Here is a 21505-nt window from a genome sequence, read left to right as displayed (position 1 = left end):
CGGTAGCTTTACACTGCAAGCTGACAGGTAAATGAAGAGTGTGAAGAGGAGTACGTATCCATTCAGAAAACCCTCGAGAAACACCCCCGTCTCACCGTGATTCATCACAGATTACTACAAGCCATTTTGCTTGAAATCTTAACACGTGCGTTAAACATTTAACACACCCTGTTCTGCTGTGTCACATTTTAGTGCAGACCATCAGCCTAAATGAAACGCTTCTGCCAACTTAAGTATTATATCCACATGCTACTTACAACCAAAGCTGTAGTTTCAAAGAATCAAAAGCAGACTTTATTGTAAAGTTATGGAAATTAACATCATTTTCAGTTCTGCTCTTCATGAGTCAAATCCTGGTTTTGGATTCTTTTGCTTTGCCCAGACTTGATGCCAAGTTAAAGGGCCTACAGCTATTTAAGCAAACTCATTTGCCACCTTTCAGTATTGATGAGACATCAAACTTATTTTGCCTTTCCAGAGTCTCCATAATACCCTGGTAACTGTTCTCAACCACAGATTTCTGTATCAACCATCCAGAGATTCTCACCATGGCAAACTCGTGTCTGCAGATTTGAAAATAGACTTTGTATCTGCCAGCAGACAGGAGAGTGGTTCATCTGTACTTAAACTCTTATCCTCTATACTGCTTTTCCAAAAGACTAAGATGGAATACTAAGTACTCTGCCTCTGAGCTGCTAATCTTATCCCTCTTCCAGACTTTCACCTTCACAAACGACCTTTGTTCTCAAGATGGCTGAATATATTTCTACAAGCAACCAACTATGCTAAAAATACTACTTTTGTGGAAATCTGCTTATATCTGTACAGCTTAGTTTTGAAGAAATTTAAGAACTCAGCTCTGTAAAACTCTTCTTACTGTCAACAACCTTTTAAGTTATATGTTAAATATACAGATTTCAGAATGTTAAGTCAGTGGCTTACATGTGATTTATTCTGCTCATGGCAAAGTTAGATTCTGATAGTTGGGAGTCTTTTTGTTTATTGCAGGAAGGTTAGTTGGTCTTTGCTTTGACTGTGGGGTTTTTTTTTTTCTGTGAATCTGTTAGAGCATTTGTGTTCACCTCAAGCACATTAGCAAAAATACTTGACATCTGAAGTGGGGGATTGTAAAGACAGATGTCAGAAAACAGCATTGATATTATATACCCTTTAATTAGAACAACACTACAACAATTATGAGGAGGGAAAAAATAACCCAAACAAAAAGCCTAATTTGGAACCACGGAGAGGTGTAAAACTCATATTGTTGTGGGATCCATAGCGCAGGTTATGAGTGTGTGTCCTCTTCTGGAGTTCATGTTTTGCATTGGTTTCCTCCACTTTGCAAGCAGAATAAAGAACTATTAATACTCTGAAAACAAGCTCAGTTACAAGAAACTGATCTGTAAGGCCTGCTAGCACCATTCTAGTGGTATTTAATTTTTCCAGTCATTAAAGGATAATCAGTTACAGGAATAGTTGGGGTCTGGTTTTTGGTTTGTTTTTTTTTTTTTTTTATACAGTGGAAGGTTTATTTATGGACTGATAAATACAATATCCAGTCTCACTGGGACAATAAGGCACAACTGTAGGTTACCACTGTAGAGCCTGAAAAGAGCAACACCTACGTTTCAGCAAATCACAAAGCCTACAAGCACTTTTCATTTTTCAATCCATTAACATTGTTACATTCCTATTTTACAAGACATGGTTATAAAACTATAGTGTTTCTTTCTCATACAAGGCAGAGGTTTTTAATTTACATTTCTTTCTGGAATTGTGCTACACTCTGCAAAACAATGAAGTGCAACATTTTACTTTTGAATTCCTTAATTTAAAACAAAACAAAAATCCTTCAGAGACTTGCATGTTATTCTTTAACAAAAGTGATGATTAAAGGAACTGAAAAAAAAAGGAAATGCACATTTGAGAGTAGTTTGAGGCTGGTAAGTATTTATAGAGATGTTAGCACATAACAGAGAAGCAGTTATAACACAGATTCTTCAATAAAGAAGCTCCCAGGGTTTTTTTGGTTTTATTAGAAGGACCTCCCAGACTGTGGAATGTTCCAGATGAACTAGATGAGATCATTTGTCAATCCAGCCACAGAAAACTGTCAGTATTAAACCTTCAAGAATTTCGATCTCTTGAATTTATCAGCATTCTATTAATAGTATTAATCATCTTACACCTGCAAAGAGATTTGCATAGAAATACATTCTGAAATATTTGGGATAATACGTACTACCCCAAATTGTATTCTGATGCTAGTTTTCCTAAATATAGCTACCATTCTCAACAAAAATCTAACAGACCAGGACTTTCGTACTGGAAAATAAAAATACTGATTATCCAGGCCTCTCTAATTGGGAAAAAACCCCATGAAATCAGTTTCACGATCTCATGTTTCATGACACTGTTACCACGGGGCAGTGACAGAACTACAAATCCAGATTCTGGCATGACTAGTTTTCTTGTATTATGTACACTGGTCAACAAATTTACACTTTCAGAAGCAAAACCACCCTTATGAAAGGAGGGATCCTAGACAAAAGAAATCTGGAGAGGACACTTCATGGTCCACTGGCTGTCAAGCCTGAAAGCTACTCAAAAGAAAGAAACAAGTTTCTGCATCTGCTACTGGAACAGTTTAAGCAACTTAGTGCAGAATTCCTATTCCTTTTGAGAACACCATAGCCTGTCTCCACCACATTCTCCCACTGTCCCTATGAATTAATTCCACAAAGAATAAAGTCTATTCACAGTACTTTAAAGTACTCTAGACTATCATCATGCATTCAGTGCTAGTTACACAATAAAGCCATATAAATTGACAAGTCCTTAAGTAAAAGGCAGATTTAGAAGCAGTGGAGAAACAAATCTGTATGTAAAGAGCCAAATAGGAAAGGGGTAAAAAAAAAAAAAAAAAGGCAGCTGTCATGTGGCAAAAGTGGATCATTATCACTGCACCTAGTATTTGAGCAGATGCTTGTCTCTGAAATATTTCAGAGGGCACTTCTGTGGCATGTTTCCGCTTTTCCGTTCCCAAATTCAGAGCTCAGAAGAATCAGTTTGTAGATTAAACAGCAGTGCATAAGGAGAGACATTTTTACTGAAACAGTAGTGCAGAAAGAGACAAGAGAAAGGGTAAAAAAACCACGAAGGAAAACATTAAAAAAAGCTCCTTTTCCAAGTTGCACGGCAGCCATTTCCCTTTGTTCCTGATGCACAGGGAATGTTCACATTGGCAGAACAACTCAGGGAGGGGTTGGAGATGTACTGTATATGCACCAGTAGCAATGCTCTGGGGGATGGTGCTAAGGATAAAATGAAGTTCTATTCATTACATAGTCGGAGTAGAAAGGAATAGGTTCTCCATCCATCAGTGAAGAAATCGAATGCTCATTTTCTGCTCTACATCCACCTTCTCCAAAACCTGCAATAAAATTGAGAAACAGCTACTGAAGTTACTGCACATCTCTCCTACAAGGTTTCTTACTCTAGCATAGAGGAAACGGGCAGGAACATGGGATGTCTTCAGTTTGGCACGCCAGTCTTTCACCTAGAGATTGCTATTTTTCATTATGGACTGAGGTCCTCCCAAGGGAAGGAACTTCAGCCATCAAAGCTGCAAAGAAGGCTGTAAATCAAAATGTAACTAATGCAGTTTCAGTCAGCCAACAGCACAGAAAGGCTTAGATTTCCAAAACTAGATTGTATGGGAATGCCTAGCCAGGAAACACAAGGGAGAATGGACTAGAGGAAGGGGCATGAGCAGCCACTGAAGAGCAAAAATCAAGACCACAGCATCATTAATGCAGATCTCTGTAAAACTGGGGTGGCAAGTTCATTCACTAAATCGCTATAAACACTGAGCCATGAAGACATTATTCTGCTCCAGGCCATTTCAGGCAATAGACTTCAGTGAATTCAAGATTAAAGAAATCTACATTTGAAGAGACCTCTGGAGGTTTTTTAGTCCAACCCCCTAAACTACTACTTAAAGCGGGGCCAAGTAAATCAGGTTGCTTAGGGTCTTGTCTGATTAAGCTTCAAATTTCTCCAAGGAAAGAATTTCTACATCTTCAGCAGCTATGATCATCCTCTTGATAAAAAGTTTTCCTTAAAGCTAACAACAATTTCCCATGTTGCAACTTGTTTCTGTTGTTTTTTGTCCATCTCCAAGGTAAGTCTAGTTCCTCTTGTCAATACCATCCCATTAGGTAGCTGAAATTGTTCTGCTACAGGACAACTTTCTCCACTGACTATCTGATGGCTCCCAACTATTATGTATTTCTGACTATCAAAAGGACTAGAGCTAGGAACTTGAATACTGGTATTAGTTGTGTTGCTAATAAATGAAATCTACAAGTGAAAACCCATCAGTATTATTACAGCAGAAGAATTACTCTCTTGTAACGGTCTAGTCAGGCTACTTGTATAGAAAGAAGCAGTTGCAAAAGAAAAAGTAAAAATTCTTCAGTATATTTAGTGCTGTAGCTTTATGTAAGAGTATGAAGAAATATGTGGACTAATTATTAGTATTCTGATAGTACTAAAAAAAAAAAAAAACAAAACCAAAACCCCACAACCAATAAAGGGAAGAAAAAGCTAGCAGAAGGCTTTGCCCAAATGCAGGTATGACTATTTGAATGACTTGCTCTCTGTTCCTATTTGCATTTAAGTCTGAACAACTTGCTCATTACTGAGCAGTTTCATTTAGTCATTAAAAATGTTGTTTACGAACCTTTACAAACTCTGCAAAGGAGATGGCACTATCTCCATCTTGATCAGCTTCCTGGATTGTCCTGTCAGCAATGCTGCCCAGCTGCTCATCTGAAATATTTACACCAACCATCATCCGTAACACCTGTAACACAGAAATAATTATTGACATAGGAACAGAAGTATTCTTAGTGCTTTTTTCTTGTGTGTACTGTCAACATTATACAAGATTTTCATGGAAGTAATTTCTAGACAGACTTCTAATGACCTTTGTACATAAGGGCTTTCAAGAAAGACAACTTCCTTTTGCAGCCACCACTGACAAAGAATCCTGCTTTTTCAGTAGGCAGCAGGAAGAGGCAGAAGCAAGCGACAGCTTTAGGAACTAGGAATGAGTCATTCTGTCCAATGCTTCTATTTTCTTCCCCACAAAACATACCAACATTTGATTGAATATCTGCTGTTTGAGATAGATGCCTACGAGAATCTTGAAAGTACACAGTAAAATGGTAACTGCCATTACTCTCCACAGTAAGTAAAGCATTCTCTGTGCAGATAGAAGAGGGCAGTTCCAGTCAAAAGCAAATCGTTGTCCTACGTCAGAAACCACAGATTGCCATGTATACTTCCCAGGATTAGTAGTATGTAATTACACCTAGGTCAAACCTAGTTTCATATATATGCAGCACCAATGAACTTTGATTACCATTGCTGCAATTTCAAGAAGTTTTGTTCTGTTGAGAGGATATGCAGAGGATCAGGCAAACAACCTAACCCACCTCAGTGATTGTCCCTTTGAAGTACTGTTAGAAGCACCTTTCAAAGTTGTAGAAGGTAGTTCTTAAGCATCTTAGTGTATCTGTTGAATATTTAGGTATCACTTCCAGCAGGATCTGCCTAGCCTACCAAATGAGATTAAAGTCTCTTACCATAACTAAAGCTTTAAACCAGAGGTAAGCAATTAGCCACCAAATTCCTCCTGGATTTTCTTTTGAGAAAACTGGTGTAAAACTCCCCTCTTCTTTCTAAGAGGGTGTGAAGTCACAGAGGAGGCCATGATTGAGTCATTCAAAGCAGCCCTGTGCTATTTACCTGAAGCAGCTCATCCCTGGAAATCTTGTCATCTTTATCTAGATCATATAATCGAAAAGCAACTATAGGGAAGAAAGAAAGAACAGTTAAATTTGAGAGCCATTATTTTTCTTCATAACAATAGATTTATCCAAAAGAAAAACAACAAAACTAAGTATTTGTAAAATATTTTAGGAGAATTAGCTTAGAATTTTAATTCACCATAAAACTCATGCTCAGTTCCATAAAGTGTTATTACCACACACATGAATAGCATTACTGACAATAATGGAAAGATTTTACTTTCAGAAGCACTCTGCTTGCAGGGTATTTCCTCAAAACCCCAAGTCATGGAAGTATAATTATCACCAAGATACATTCAATCCTTTCATTTCAGAGCCAACCATTTTTACATTACCATTCATTCTCTTTGACTATTCTGGATGAGATATGACAGAAATTTTAAGTGCCCTGAGGACTGTTGCCAAATTTGATTAGCAAGAAAGAGCATTCTGCTCATATACTGTAGGCAGACATCCAAATACTTAAGAAAGTACTCAGCTGAAGGTGAGGAAAAAACACTATATTATATGGAAGACTGGAAAAAGAAGCAGAAAAGCTCATTCACGTATGGGATGTGGCTTCTAAATCTGAAATAACTTTGAATGCAAAGCATTTTGAAAGACTTCTGTGTTTTTGGAAAGAATATACATATTTCAAGATTCAAACAAGTCCACCAAATTACAATGCAGCAATGGCTCAGTTGTTGACATTCTGAACAGGTAAGCTTCCAAGTTAATTAAAAAAAGAAAATTCAGATATTAGAGGATATCATTCCACAGGAAACAACTATACAGAAGATCCTAAGCCCCTTTCCTCTCTTCCTAAGGAAAAATAGAAAATAAAAAAGAATTGGTTCTATAGAAAGGTTCACATTTCTTACAGTGGAGCTTGTTACTTCGGCTGTTGAGTGGTTCTGGTCCATTCTGGTCTTTGCTCTTTTCATTATCTTCTATGGGTCGGAAGTGGGCCAGTGTCCTCATGAATCCACGGAAATTCACCTGGTCCTCTCTGCATAAGCATTTCAGGAGGTCAGTTTTAGCATAGCTTATATAGGCTCTTCATTTCAGTAAAGAAGACTATGAATGTCTGAAACATCAAGACCATATGAACTCTTCCCCTCCCACCTCCCCAGGGTTTGGCTGCCTATGCTGTTGCAAGCTGGGATCATGCTGTTATGAAGTATGATGTGTAAAAAAAGAAGCTGTGAGAAGTCTTGTTGAGGGGTCCCCTCCTCTTGCCTGCAAGTTCTACTGAAGCTCAAGCCCTCACCTTTAGCCCTGCCTGAGCTATGCTGCAGCTATGCCTGAATGTAGCAACGTATCTTGCTGACCTGGACCCCGATTCCTGGATTCCTGGATTGACTTAAAACTAGTTTCGCTGCTGTCAGCCACTGGACTGTTGGCTGACCTGACAACAGTCACTGGACCTGCTCTGCTATTCTTGTTCAGGTGCATGCCCTTTGTCAGCAAGTACATGACCCCTTCCAGCTTTGCTGTCACCCTTGGCTCCTGCCTGTGGGGCTGCCATTGCTCACTGCTCTCTGATAAAGAATTCTCTTCTCTAGTTTCTGTGGGAACTGGCCATGTAAGTACTTTCCAGGACTCCTGCTTTCTACTCAGTAAACCCTGCCTGGTATTAGCTGATATAACTTGATCAGACAATCCAATCTCCATCAATCAGTAATGACAACTGTGTTCAAGAAAAGAAGCAGATTCCATAGAACAATTCAGAGAAGTATAATGAAAGAGACAATACTGCAAATCTGATCATCTCTTTGGATTTGTGTTTAAAGTGTCATAAGCTAGGTCTTAAATGTAATAAAAAACTAAAAGCAATCAACCAAAAAAGCCAATCTAATAACAATGGTACACTTAGATATAATAACACCTAATTAGTTAATTGCAATGCTACTTACCATTAAATAGTCTTGACACAAATTAGCTTTAAGAGAAGCCTGAGTTTGTCAATAAAGAAAGCACAGAAAAAGTCTTGTCATGTCATGAAGTATTTTTCATTAGGAAATGAAAATAATGCTGAGGAAATAATGTATCCACATACACTGCATGACAAGTTTGAAGTGTTCAATTATTAGTAAATTCAAATTCTGAGTTTTAATTATCAGCATTTTGCTCCTATCAAAACTTCTGATGAACTATAAATTTTGTGCCTGCTCACAAATGCAGTTTGTTGGAACTCACCCTTCTGGAAAGAAGGCATTGATAATTCTGTCTCCAAGTGGATTGATGGCAAGCTCTGGAATCCGCTGGAAGTCTTCACGGCTAAGTGAAGCAAGAACACAAGAAGTCTGCATAAAGTTGAAGTCAGAGGAGAAGTTGCTTAAAAAGAATTCACAGTAAAACAACCATGGAGTTCTATTTCTGCAGCAAGACACTTGGTGGTTTTGAAAGTGTAACTCTTTAAATCATGTTTTCTCTATGACTGATGGCACAAAACAAAGCAAAAGACAACGCCAAGCCTGTACTCCATTACAAACTAGCAGTGTTCATTTATCACGTTAAGCACTTCTCAGACACTAACACAGTTTGTGCTCGAAACCTTACTGTAATGATGCCAACTAGTTTGCAATGTCAGAAAAAGAAAGCTTCTGAAAAGGCTTTGAAGGAAATTATGGCTTCAAAATTAAAATAATGATCGGGGTTTTTTAATAATTATTTTGGTACTAAATCATTTGAGTTGTCATGACTTTTCCAGACTGCCTCATTTCAGATTCTGGGACAATACCATACTCCTCCAACCATACTACAGGTGATCTGCAGGTTCCAATGCATTTTTTTGTTTGTTTATGCAACAAATTTATATATTATTATAAGCACCAAAATTCAGATTATTTCAGCTTCAACCAAGCTGCATTCATATTTTAAAGTAGTAAATTTACACTTTTACAGGTGCTTGTACACTAGATACACCAGGACATGCAAATACTCACTGCTCTTGCTAGCCATTCTCTTTTCTGTTCATGATTACATATACACAGAACAACATAAACACAGCTAAGCTTACATTGTTATAACTTTCTCTGATCTCAAAGACACCATGAGTTGTACTGTATACACATTTTAGATCAGTGTGACATGAACACAGGGTTCATTCTATTATTAGAACTGCAGTAATAATTTATCTTTTCTTTCAATCTAATAGACTGTCAGTGACAGGGAAGTGGGATAATCTTGGTGTGACCAAGGCAGATGCACCAAATGTGTCTTAGTGAACAGATTTGGTTTGTTGGTTTTTTCACTACCACAGAACACAGCAACTTATCAGTTAGTACAAGATGTACTCCATAATCATTTAGATTTTAAATTGCCAACAGCAAGGGGGTAAAGCTGTAAAAAACCCACCTTATTCTGTCTGAATGCAGAATTTGATATTTCCTGCCCAATCTCCAGAAACACTGGCAATTCCCTTCAAGTCAAATGCAGTCCTGCTGATTTTTAGTTTGGGTCAAAGTCTCAAACTTGGTTATTGAATATTTGCTACTTTTGAAAACTATGCTCACTAAATGAATTGGCAACAAGGTTTGATTCATGTTGTTATTATACCAAAAAACTGGCAAAGTAAGCACAAACAAATTTTGAGATTATGTAAGTATACTGGCTTTTTATAATGCAGCGATATTAAAGAAGAGAAAAAAGGAACTGGCTGACCTTATCACTAGTCTAGCTTGGGACAGACAAGAAGCAAGATGATCTAGTTTTAAATGTATTCTAAAGCACTCCTTGCACCCAGTCACACCACAGTACTGTTGTTAAGAGTGTCAGTTACAATATATCTGTTACGACCTGGTTAAACTGTTTGACCTTCTAAATAGAGTGACCTGACCATATTTTTAAGTTATCCCAGTAAACTTCTGGTCTGACCAGGTCCAAGCTACTTTTAATAGGCAAAGTTAACACTCATATAGCATGATCAACTTGTTACCAGACCATTCAGGTCTCCTGCATTTTAAGCTATAGCTGAAGGGCAAAGTATGCATTAGTTATTTAAGCAGGAGATGCAGTGATGTGGAAAACCCATGTCCCAGTAACAATATTTTAATAACAGAACTTCAGTGTCAATTCTAACATTTATAACCTAAAAGTAGCAGCTGCCCTCTCTTTCATTTAGAGCAAAATCCTAATGGTTCACAATTTTTTACTTGCATATCACTACTTTCCAGTATTCAGCCTCAGTTCACACTCAGCATTTCAGTCTCTAGTTATTCTGCTTTCTAACAGGAGATTAACAATTAACCACAAATAACTTCCCAGGTTTCAAATCTATTTGTCCTGTCATTATCAGAATTGCAGTAGACCGCTTTTGCTTATTAAGAGCACATTACTGAGTGAGTGTTATAACTAAAATAGCTGTAACAGCAATAAAAGCAAATGAATGCATGAGGTAAGTTATTCTCCCCTTTCTAAAACTAAGGCTTACTGCAGTCATCAGGGACCAACTTCACCCAGCTGAAGCCAGAGCTTACAGGAAATTTAATGCCCTCTACTTAATGGGCAACAAGGCTCTTCTAAGGTATCTTTCCAGGAACCTGGCTCTTACCAAATTCTTCCTTAAATGCAACATGCAAAGTACCTTTAACTGCATGTGAACACTATGTAGGCCAACAATTTAATATATATGCCAGTGTATTCACAGTGAGACATACTTTGCAGCAAAGAATTCATAGATTCTAAGCACGACAAGTATACCTAAGCACGAGTATACCCTCCAAAGCACAAAGCACATCCCTACTGTAAAGGAATCCTTACCCAAAAGACTGCAAGAAACCTACTAGACCCTTTTTTAATTCCATTTCTTTCTGTTCATCCTTCTGTTACTTATAGATGGTAGCAAAACACTGTTACTTCACCAGGGATGAGGAGGGTAGGGCTCTCTAGAGCTGAGGGAAAGTAAAATAATGGAGAGGAAAAAACCCCAAACATATGCAAATCAGAAGTGGTAGATGAAAGGAAAGATGCCTAGAAGATATAGGTAACAAGAAATTACTTGAAGAAGGGAAATAATTAAAAGCAGTAAGGTGTATCGTGCAAGCTGGTCAAACAGTTGGTCAAACTGAAGAGGTTCCATTGCTCCCTTCCCTTGCTAACATCAGCCTTCTCATTCAGCTAACCTTTTGGTGGTTTAATGCATCCCCCCTAAAAAACTCCCTACCTTCCTCCTCTCCATCCTCCCAATTATCTTTCTGTTGAATTCATAAATTGAGGCAGTTCAACAAACTTCAAAAAATCTAAGAGCACCACAGCTACCAAAGAGGTGCTGGGAGGCTGGAGAAGTTACAGGGAAAGAGTATGGGCTTCCCCTCTTTCATGATTGTGTCAGCCACCTCATTTAACTTCATCCTTATCCATGCTCTACGCAAATATTAAAAGTTGCTTAACTATCAGAGCAGTAATTGGTTCATGAACATTAGGCCCAGAAGTATGTGAAAAGGTGATAATTAGATGAGCAATAGGGAAGGAAAGAAAAAAGGCAGGGTGCATAAACTGTGGTTGAGGATGGAAGAACAGACTATTCTTGTACCCTATCTTTTCCAATCCAAACCCATATCCTTCCTGCCTTGTCTATTTTTGATAAAGCTAAAAATGCTTTGCATTTTCTTAAGCAAAAGAATTCCACATTCAGAAAGCTAGCTTTTATGCTTTACTTTGCAATCTTGCAATATCAGTTTAAACTAATAATAACAAGCCTGACACCCTTCCAGGCCGAGATGGTTCAATTAACTGACAAAGATGGCCTGGGTAACAGATGGCCTGGGTAGCTCATGTTACCCTTCTCTCAGGATTAGAGGCTTTCTGAAGTTCTCCAGGAGACACAGTCTTGTGAACAGCTTTCATAAGCATGAGATACACACTAACAGCTCAGTGTATCTACTCTCTGTAGGTACCAGCTTTCAGAATACTTGCCCTTCCCTCCTTCTTCCACACTTACCAGGCTAAACCAATCACTGTATGGTAAAAAATAATTCTGAAGTGCTTAACCTGTCATTTCCCCAGTGCACAAGAAACTACTGTTAAGTGGGAGGTTCCATGCAAAAGTTATGTGCAAAAATAGCAGTTAGACAAGTATTTCCTTTTTATAGCTCTATACATGTCTGTCTAGAGCTACTTACTAGTAGATAAACTTTGGAACAGATGTATTCTTGTGTGGTGTACACTTCACTACCAGCCCAACAAGGAGACTTACTGAAGCAAACACATACTTATCCTGGTCATACATTTCTACTTCCTCATACTGGAAATCAACATGTAAATAAAGAGAACATACACACTGATTTCCTCCTAAGCTATAGCTAGGATGTAGACAGAACAAGTATGTTCCAGATTTCACAACTTAGATGTAGCTATGGACATCCAAGGGTATGAATCCAACCTTTTGTTTTGGCAATTCAGCATGTCACAATATTGAAATCAAACGTGACAAGAATATTCAAAAGAATGCTTTTGTCCTGTCTTTTACAACATGATTTTGTTTCAGTCCCTCAGCAAGTCTGATGGAACTTACTCATTTTGTTTAGGAAAAGGGAAGCTAAGGAAAAATATAAGATTTTTCTAAACTTTTAAAGAGTTGACAGATAAAAATGGAGCATAGTCATTTAGACAATAAGGATGAGAGAGGAAAAAAAGAAAGCAAAAACAAGGCATATGAAGTTTTGTGTCCATCAATAACCATCTCTAATATTTCATTTATGTAACTCTTTAGAAACGAAGTGCCTTGAAACTCACGTATGTACACTGGATAGAAACATCTGGCTAGGAAAGATTTCTTTTGATTATATAGTTCTAGAACTACTTGGATTAATCATCATCTACCAGATCTTCTGTACAAAGTACTCTTTATGCCCTGCTTCAGAAGGGTGGTATACATCTAAAGATTTATTTCATGCCATAAGGAACTGCATAACACTTCTTTTCCTAATCATAGTCACGTGAGTGATTTTGTCATGTTTGATTTGTAAGTCAAAGGCATAAGTCATCCTTACGGAAACAGTAGTTCTTGCTCACAGGAAACAAACAGAAGACATAACCTTCTGAACGGTTCGGTGGTAGTAAGCAAGCGGCAACTTCTGCTTACTTGTCTTAAAGCAGCAAGTTCTCTTTGATCTGTATTTCAGAAACCAACATCTACGACCTTCCAAGCTGTAGTTCTTACTTTCCTCTCATTCTTTTTATTTTTTTGGGGAAGCAGTTTTCCATTACTTAAACGTAATAGTTTCCACACATTGTGGGTACCAGAACAAGTTTAAAAATTTGAATGCCACTCTTAAGTCAGACATATTTCAGTGGGCTATGTTTAGGGGCCAAGACTGCTAGTTAAGGGATCATAATTAGCACAGTTGCTGGGATTTTCCAAACAATCTTTGCTTCCTTTCCAAAGTACCACATGATTATCAAAAATGGAAGTCAAACTCCTCCTGATGCACAGTACTGTGAAACTAAGCATTGTGCAGCAGACATTCATAGCATATTTAATCAACTACTCCTCTTACGTAAACTGATTACAATCTCTATACAAATCTTTATTTCTATCTTACAGTATTTTATACAAATTTTATGGATTCAGTAAGTAAATTCAGTGTTGGAGGGAAGAGTTGAAGAGGAACATGTGCTAGGTTCAAATTGTGCTAGACTAGTCTGGTAGCCATCACCTTTATTCATCAGTGAGTATTAAACCCACATGTAAAGTTTGAAAAGGCTGTTAATGTTTTGGTGGGGTTTTTTTTCAAATAATTCAATTTTAAGACTTATGAAGTATTAACCTTACCTTCAATATCAGCTGATCTCTATGTCAGAATTGCCAATGCTACAATTTATGTGATACATTGGCTCTAGTGTAAGAGTGGGCTTAAGAAGTTCCGGTATATCCCATCCCAAGCCAATTTTTTCCACACATACAATCCATTTTATCATCCCTTCAGCTATACACATCCAGAACAGCCACAGCCCAAATCACTGGAGTCAATCATCTTCAAAATCTGTACATTCCAAAAGGGAAGGGAGAGTATTTTTAACCCAAACTAATCACTCAGTAGTCCTGTTTACATCACAATTCCACATCCAATTACTTAAATGCTGAGAAGTCAGCAATTTGTGGGACTAGCAGGAACTTCGCATTTCCTTCAGGAGAGGAAACTGCAGTAAGCCAACAGTACTGCCAAAGACCACGTGTCTTACAACTTGCCACTTTCATCTTTCAAGAGGCAATTCTAGCATTACAGTTAGGTTGAGCTTTCCTGGGTTTATAGTGCATCCTAGAGTCATATTTTACAAGATCACATACAAAACCTCAGGTGACCCTCAAGTCTATGTTTACTGGATTTGACTGGGATAGAGTTGCTATGAAAGAAATTAACTCTGTAAGAGCCAGATCACATATACTATGCTACAGCAAGGTTGCTTTCCCCTTCCTACTCTCTCCCGAATTGTCTCCAGCTTTCCTGTGCACTGTGGCTATGAATGGGAAACAAAATCCACAAGAGTAGGGAAGGCTAGAGAACAACGACAGCAGGCAGAGATATATTTTAACAGGCAATCAACTCCCTAGAGTTTACCTTTTTGTTGAGAATATTCTTTCCAGCAGACTCAGTCCATCAAAACGGAAAATGTTTCACAGATAAAGACTCATCTTTATTTAACTGATTAAGCTGTAGGAAACCAGTTCACTTCTGTAGTTTTCAAATTGTTGACACAAGACAAACACTTTGAAGGTCTTAGAATATCCTGCACTACCACTTTTAAGAACAGAATGTTTGTTTAGTCACAGTGACTTCGTTCCAGCTCTTTTTTTTTATTATTTTTGAGCATATTAACAGATAGGGGTGTGCAAAGTTAAGTATAGAAATGGATTGCAGATCCAAGTACTGTTAAAAGACACTGGATATCAGAAACAAGTAAAAACATGCCTTTTTGTCATGAAAGCCGAGATAAAGAAGACAGGGTAGAACCATTCTTCTAATAATTATTAGAAGCAAGATATAAAGAAAGGTAAGAAATAACAATCTAAAAATGTTGTTTAACAATTCTGAACATTTTTATAAGACTTTGAATATCAAATCTAACCTTTCTTGTATTAACTGCTACAAACCTTCAACACCGTATAAAGACAACTGGTATTTAGAGCACCTCAGTTCAACAATGCAACCTTTCATAAAAGAGAAGAAACTTCAATGTCCATGTAGACAGTAGGTATGAAAGAACCTGTTATAACAGCCTCAGTGATTTACTACATGTGGAAAAATGCAGGCATCCTGCAACAGCAAGTCACCACTACAGATGTGCCAATGCAAGGACAGTTGAATTAGTGACAATACCCACCTAAGAGTGCCATTTTCTCCTTTGTCCAGGCTAGTGAAGCGACTGTACAAGCGGGTGATTTGACTGTGGGAAACTGAAGAAAAAAAAGAAAGACAGACAAATTAGCATGTCAATGGTTCCTCACAGAAGCAGACTTCATTACACTGAACTACTCTGTTGCCAGAAGCTGTGTTCAAAAAAGAGATCACACAGAAAGAGTTACATTGGAAGCATATGGCAATCAGCCTTTAGGGACTTCCTGAGCTATAAATCACAGCTTAATATTCAAAAATCCACAAATAAGCTCATTCTTCAAAAATCTAACTGCCTTCTATTTCCATTTTCAGTCTTTAAGATTTTTCAGTTATCTGACTCAGTAAATTTCAATTAAAAAGAAAAAATATTTGATTCACAGTTCCACTTTATTTCCTTTAATTTCTTTATGGCTAGAAATAATCCGGACACAGCCCACACTGATGACCTCTACATCATTCATGACACTGCAGACCTCTGCTGTAGTATCTTTCCTTCTCTTTTCCTTATCTCTAGTCCTGTTGTCTTTTTTCCATGTAAGAGGGAAAGTGTACTCAGTTTCTCTGCATCTGGAAAGTGGTCAGAGAGGCTTTATGCCTTCACTTTTCTTCCCTTACAGAACTACCTGAATCTAAAGTTTGGTCATTTTGGGGTTTATAGAATAGCAGAATACCCTGAGTGGAAAGGAACCCACAAGAATCATCAAAGTCCAATTCCTGGCCCTGCACAGGACCACCCCAAGAATCACACTATGTGCCTGAGAGCATTGTTCTTGAACTCTGTCAGGCTTGGTGCTGTGACTACTTCTCTGGGGAGCCTGTTCCAGCGCCCAACCATCCGTTGGGTGAAGAATCTTTTCCTATCCACGTAAACCTTCCCTGTCACAACTTCATGCTGTTCCCTCAGGTCCTATCACTGGTCCCCAGAGAGAAGAAATCAGAAAGGCTTTGTTTCAGAACTCAGAGCCAATAACAGATTTATTATTAAATTTAATAGTATTTTTTAGATCCTAAATTAAACCAATATTTTGGTGCCCAGCACTGATACATCAAGATATCTGCCCTTGAGGGAGTCAACAGCTCCTCCCAATTTAGTGTCATCAGCACATTTTCTCAGTATGCCTTCAAGTCCTAAATACAAGTTGTTTTAAGATGCTGATGAGAACTGGCCATAAAACAGAGTCCTGTAGAACCCCCCTAGTGAGGAGTCACCAGCCTGATGTAACCCCATTTGCTATAACCCTTTGCACCCAACCTGTGAGCCAGTTGCTCACAAAAGTAATTTCCGGGCTTTAGGACAATGGATTAAAAAATAAAAAGCTTATTTCTAGACAAATTTCAGAATGAGTTAGGACACAAAGCAAGTAGAAAGTTATTGCAGACTTTTTAAATCTTCATCTGAAACAGAAATTATAAAGCCAGTGTTAAGTTCAGCATAATTCTGTCAACATTACCAAGATATTAGACAATCCAAGATATTAGACAACTAGATCTTTAGAATAGTCCATGATAAATCCATGAGTGGGATAAACCTATATAGAATAGCAATTCCTTTAACACTGAAAGAATGCTTGTCCTGGTTTCATCTGGGACAGAGTTCATTTTCTTCTTAGTAGTTGGTACAGTGCTGTGGTTTTGGGATTTTATATGAGAATAATGTTTACAACACACCAGTGTTTTGGTTATTGCTGAGTAGTGCTTACCCTAAGCCAAGGACTTCTCCATTTCCCATGTTTTCCCAGTGAGGAGGTGCACAAAAAGCTGGGAGGGAGCACAGCCAGAACAGCTGACCTGAACTGGCCAAAGGGAGATTCCATACCATAGAATGTCATGTTCAGTGCATAAACTGAACAGGCAGGAGTTGGCCAGGAGGGGCCAATTGCTCTTCAGGGACTGGCTGGGCATTGGTCAGCAGGTGGTGAGCAGTTATATTGTGCTTCACTTGTATTTCTTGTGTTTTATTTATTTCTCTCCTATTTTCATTAGATTTAGTATTATTATTGTTATTATTAACATTTTTATTATTATTATTATATCTTACTTTATTTCAATTATTAAACTGTTCTGATCTCAATCTATGGGGTTTACCTTCTTCCAACACCCCCCCCCCCAATTCTCCTCCCCATTCAACCTGGGCAGGGAGTGAGCAATCAGCTGTGATACTTCATTGTCAGCTGGGATTAAACCACAAAGCCCTACAGGAGACCTTGGCTTTTCAGTCTCTTCTGATCAAGTTAATAAATACATGACATAAGACTTAATTGAATGTTAATGTTTACTCAGTAAAGGCGTGATTTTCTACAATGTTAAACTAGGACTTAATGTCTTTTCAGATCTAGTTGTTTAAAAAGCCTTCCTCAGCACATGCACAATGCTTTTGTTACTTGCTAAAACTTATTTGGGAACAGGTTGCACAGTAGTTGTTTCATCTGTGACAAACGAGGCAAATTCCTTTTTTCAGGTTTGCTCTTTCTCAAGGCTTATTTGTTTAGGTTCAATCATTCCCTCCTTTAGGAAGACCTGCCAGCAACTGGGTTGTTTTTTTGGTTGTCTTTTTACCCCCCCATCTTCTTCAGCTCTCATTCTTCACATAAGATTGGTCAATTTGCTCAGTTCCACCTAAGGCAACCTCTCTACAATCAGACTGGGCAGCTTGCTCAATTTCAAGTTAAGCAACATATGCACAGAAAACAAGTACCAGTATTCTTAAGTGTTCAAACTTCCGCATTTCTGATTCAGTGTTTTAGATAACATATGCAACAACAATATCTGATGATGAAAAAAGAACAGGTTGGAAGTTAGATGTCCAGTAAGAAGCCCCATGCTCACACCTGTACACAAAGAAAGTGATGAGAATTCTACTCAGCACCATTTCCAAATTAATGCCAGCAACTCCATTTTTGGAACACCTCCGTAACAGCCGTATATGAGAAATAGTAATAGCTGTTGACAGGAGAAGTGATATTTCTGTTAACATCATACTAGACAAAAAGCACATCATAGCTGTATAAGAAAGGAAAATGATTCAGGTCCACCACTGTATCCTTTCATAATTTCCTTTGGGCTCTCACCCCTCATGAAAGCTGCATCACTAAACATTTTTCAGCACATTCTCATGTAAAAATAAAGATTTTGACATTTCTTCCTCTTAAAGCTAGCTGAAACACCATTTTATCTATATTGCTACCCCACTAAGGTCCTTCTAAAAATTTAAGTTAAGACTCCTAAATTAGCAACTCTACTCTCTATTTTACTTCTGTTATATCATTGCAAAGTTTTTAGCAATTAGCGACTGAAACTCTTGTCTAAAACAGCAGCATAAACTCAAATATATTTATATACTTAGAAAATATATTAACATCCACCAGAAAAATCCATCACCTGTTACCACACAAATATTTTTTCCCCTAAACTCAGATATGAGCATTAGTTTATTATTAATCCTTAAGTAGACGGCTTCAAAGCATGGAAACAAAGGGCGTGGACAAAATAGTTTGAATACTGTTACATTCCAGTGGCTTTCCAAAAGCTTTCAATAGAATGTAGAAAAGTAACATCTTGGATGTCTTACCTGTTTCTTATAGCTGTTACTGAAATACAAAAGCAATTAGGATGACCTCAAGGTTTTTTCAAACCCAAATTTCAAAATGTTTATATGCAAAGCAAACAGCTTCCATACAGCTTCATAAAACATTTAAGACTGTTAACTTCAGGCTTAGCACCTGTTTTCAACCACAACATAAAAAAAATTAATATGGAACTTTAATCCAAATGAATTTCATTCAACAGATTAAGTGTCATTGTACGGCTTCTGAAAGACTATGCTTCAAGTCCCCTAAAAGACACCTTTTAAATCTGTTCTGCTAAAGAACATTACATACAGTTTCTCATGCATGTTAGTATCATAGCCATCGTAGTTTTGTGCTACATAAAATTTAACAAGAGAAAAGCTGTATAATTCCATAGTTGAACTCAATCGAATTGGTTAAGTATTCTATTCAGCGCTTCACACCCATCCCAGATGAACTGAAGAAGGCACATTTCACCATAAGGAGGCCAAAAAAAGAATCCTTAGGAGGACTTACCAGACCATCAGTTCAATACGGATATGTAATACTGCCAGATTGTTTCACGTCTACAAAGTCCCTTTCTCAAGCTCCTTAGTGGGTAAACTACCAGCAGCATCGAGTTTCTAACAAACCCCAGGACAGTCTACTAAGGTAGCGTTACTGAATATTCTCCCTGTGAACTTTGATCCACATAATCAGTGCCCGTCATTTTTCCCACCTTGTATAACTATTTTCACCTCTACGAAGCGTGTAACAGTGCTAAAAGCTTCTTGGAATTTTCCATCTACCTAGAGAAGTATAAAAGGCAGAGAAAAATCACATTCCTGGACTGCAGTTACAGGCGGGGGAAAGGAAAAAAAAAAGATAAGTCAGCGAGACATGCTGTGATGACTTGCAAGCAAGCATGACTCAGAGATTAGCAATCATTGATTACCAGTGGTATCACTTATAAAATTGAACAGATAAAAATACATGGAAATGAACCAAACTCACACCTGAAACTCAAAGCCGAACTCCCATAACTTTGAGCTCCCACGTTGATGGTACAAGGAAAGCATTTAGAGGCTGACTAGACTAAGTGGTTTTATTGCTTAGAATATCTACATAGCCATCTTAATGGTATTTATTTAAATGTCATGTACGTAAAATTTTAGGAATAAAACATCACAGACAATAAATCAAATAGCAGCATGAGGAAAAATATAAAACCTTTTGGAAAACACTACAGATTCGGGGTTTGGTTTTTGAAGCATCTTTATGAGGAGGCTATCTTTATATTGTTTGTGATTAAAAATAAAAAAACTCACAGTAAATTATTGATAGATAAGCAGACTTTAACATTCCTACTTGTTTATCACAGCCTTCCTGTAGAAGATTCCTTTGACAGATGGAAAAAGGATCATGGAAACTATGTTAAACTCACTCAGCCTTCCAGTACACTAGTGCCAGTGCTCTCAATTTTCTTCTACTTCTTTTCTGTAGTCACTCATTTTCCTGACACAAAAAACCAATATCTAAGAAGAATATATGATATCATTTATATTAAAAAGAAAACTGAGGAAAGTATTTCCAAGTAGCTAGAACAGATCAGTAAGCATATGCAGAAGAAAAATGTCATCTGGGAAGACCATGTTTACCTGAAACGGTTCCTGGGGGAACAAACAGCAAAGCAATACCTATGATGTTATGACCTCTCCTCTCCAACTAGTTAGGAGGGCACCCTCCATTTCCTATCATTCAGTATTTGCTAGAATTCTCAGGCTTTCATTTTATCAGGCAAATCAACAACAATGGAGTTTCATCTTTTCTAAGGTATTTTATGCTTATGAAGAACAACTCGATCAAATAAATAGTATATGGTAAAGTAGCTAAATACTATAGACTAGCTTGAATAATGCTCTTCCAGTTGCTGGTAAGTACAGGGATTTTCACTTTTTTTTAGTTAACCACACCTATCTGTCACAAGTTACATTACCATCCTTTAGGGTTTAAATGCCACTCAGCATTCATTCTGAATAACCTTAAGGCAACTTTAGCACTAGCCTATGAAACAAATAACACTTGGGAAAAACATTTACTATACAATGAGACCTTTTACGGGCTTAAAACAGCTGTTGGAGAGAAATTCCAGCACCAGACATCGAGACAGACGACCCAACGAATTATCTCTGCCCAAATGCAATACTGCGGATACAAAGAGCACCGCTTCCCTTCCACCCCACCGGGATCTCGTTGCTCCTGCCAGCTACTGGCAGCGGGGAGCGAGCCGAGAGGCGTTTCCCAGGTTTCCGCAGGCCTGCCAGACATGTCCGGCCCCGGCGGCCGTGGGCGGCGGGGTCCCGGCCCAGGGACTGCCCGACCCGCGCCGGGCAGGGCCCCCCGGCCCGAGGCCCTGCGAGCGGCCCCGCTCCGCGCGCCGACCCCCGCGGCACTGCCCGCCCCGCCGCGCTCACAGCCCCGCACTCACAGCCCGTCTCCTTCTTGATTTCCTCGATCTCCTCGTCCCGCAGCAGTGTGGACGCCCGGGAACCCATCGCGCCGCTGGGCCCGAGGGGGAGGGAAGGGAAGGGAAGGACAGAGTTACGCAGCCGAACAGCAGCGACGGCGGAGTCACAGCCACCCCCGGCACAGGCCCGACCGCGGCCGCCCCGCTGCTCTGAGGCGGAAGGCGAGCGCGCTCCGCCCGTCGCCGCCCCGCTGTCACCGCTCCCTGTCACCGCCCCGCCCGCCGCCTCCGCCC

General features: G+C 38.6%; 1 protein-coding gene across 1 annotated transcript; it reads right to left on the bottom strand.

The window, feature by feature from the left end:
• Positions 1-933: 933 nt before the first annotated feature.
• On the bottom strand, positions 934-21499 carry CHP1 (calcineurin like EF-hand protein 1). The gene is made up of 7 exons (XM_032690639.1): positions 21233-21499; positions 15186-15258; positions 8058-8138; positions 6740-6867; positions 5818-5879; positions 4748-4870; positions 934-3436 (listed from the first exon to the last, which is right to left on the bottom strand). Exons 1-7 carry the CDS (start codon positions 21297-21299, stop codon positions 3383-3385), a joined length of 588 nt encoding a protein of 195 aa, XP_032546530.1. The 5' UTR covers positions 21300-21499; the 3' UTR covers positions 934-3382.
• Between the last annotated feature and the right edge of the window lie 6 nt (positions 21500-21505).

This window comes from Chiroxiphia lanceolata, chromosome 6 (genome assembly GCF_009829145.1).
Source record: "Chiroxiphia lanceolata isolate bChiLan1 chromosome 6, bChiLan1.pri, whole genome shotgun sequence".
Taxonomy (NCBI): domain Eukaryota; kingdom Metazoa; phylum Chordata; class Aves; order Passeriformes; family Pipridae; genus Chiroxiphia; species Chiroxiphia lanceolata.
This window is presented reverse-complemented; position numbering and strand designations above follow the sequence as displayed.

Bases quoted from the DNA above. Each gene is read 5' to 3' on its own strand.
- CHP1 (XM_032690639.1), bottom strand. From the start codon at position 21,299: ATGGGTTCCCGGGCGTCCACACTGCTGCGGGACGAGGAGATCGAGGAA. The intron at 15,259-21,232 runs GTGAGTGCGGGG...TTTTTTCTTCAG, and splicing joins AATCAAGAAGGAGACGGGCT to TTTCCCACAGTCAAATCACC. The intron at 6,868-8,057 runs GTGAGTTCCAAC...ATGCTTATGCAG, and splicing joins AATGCCTTCTTTCCAGAAGG to AGAGGACCAGGTGAATTTCC.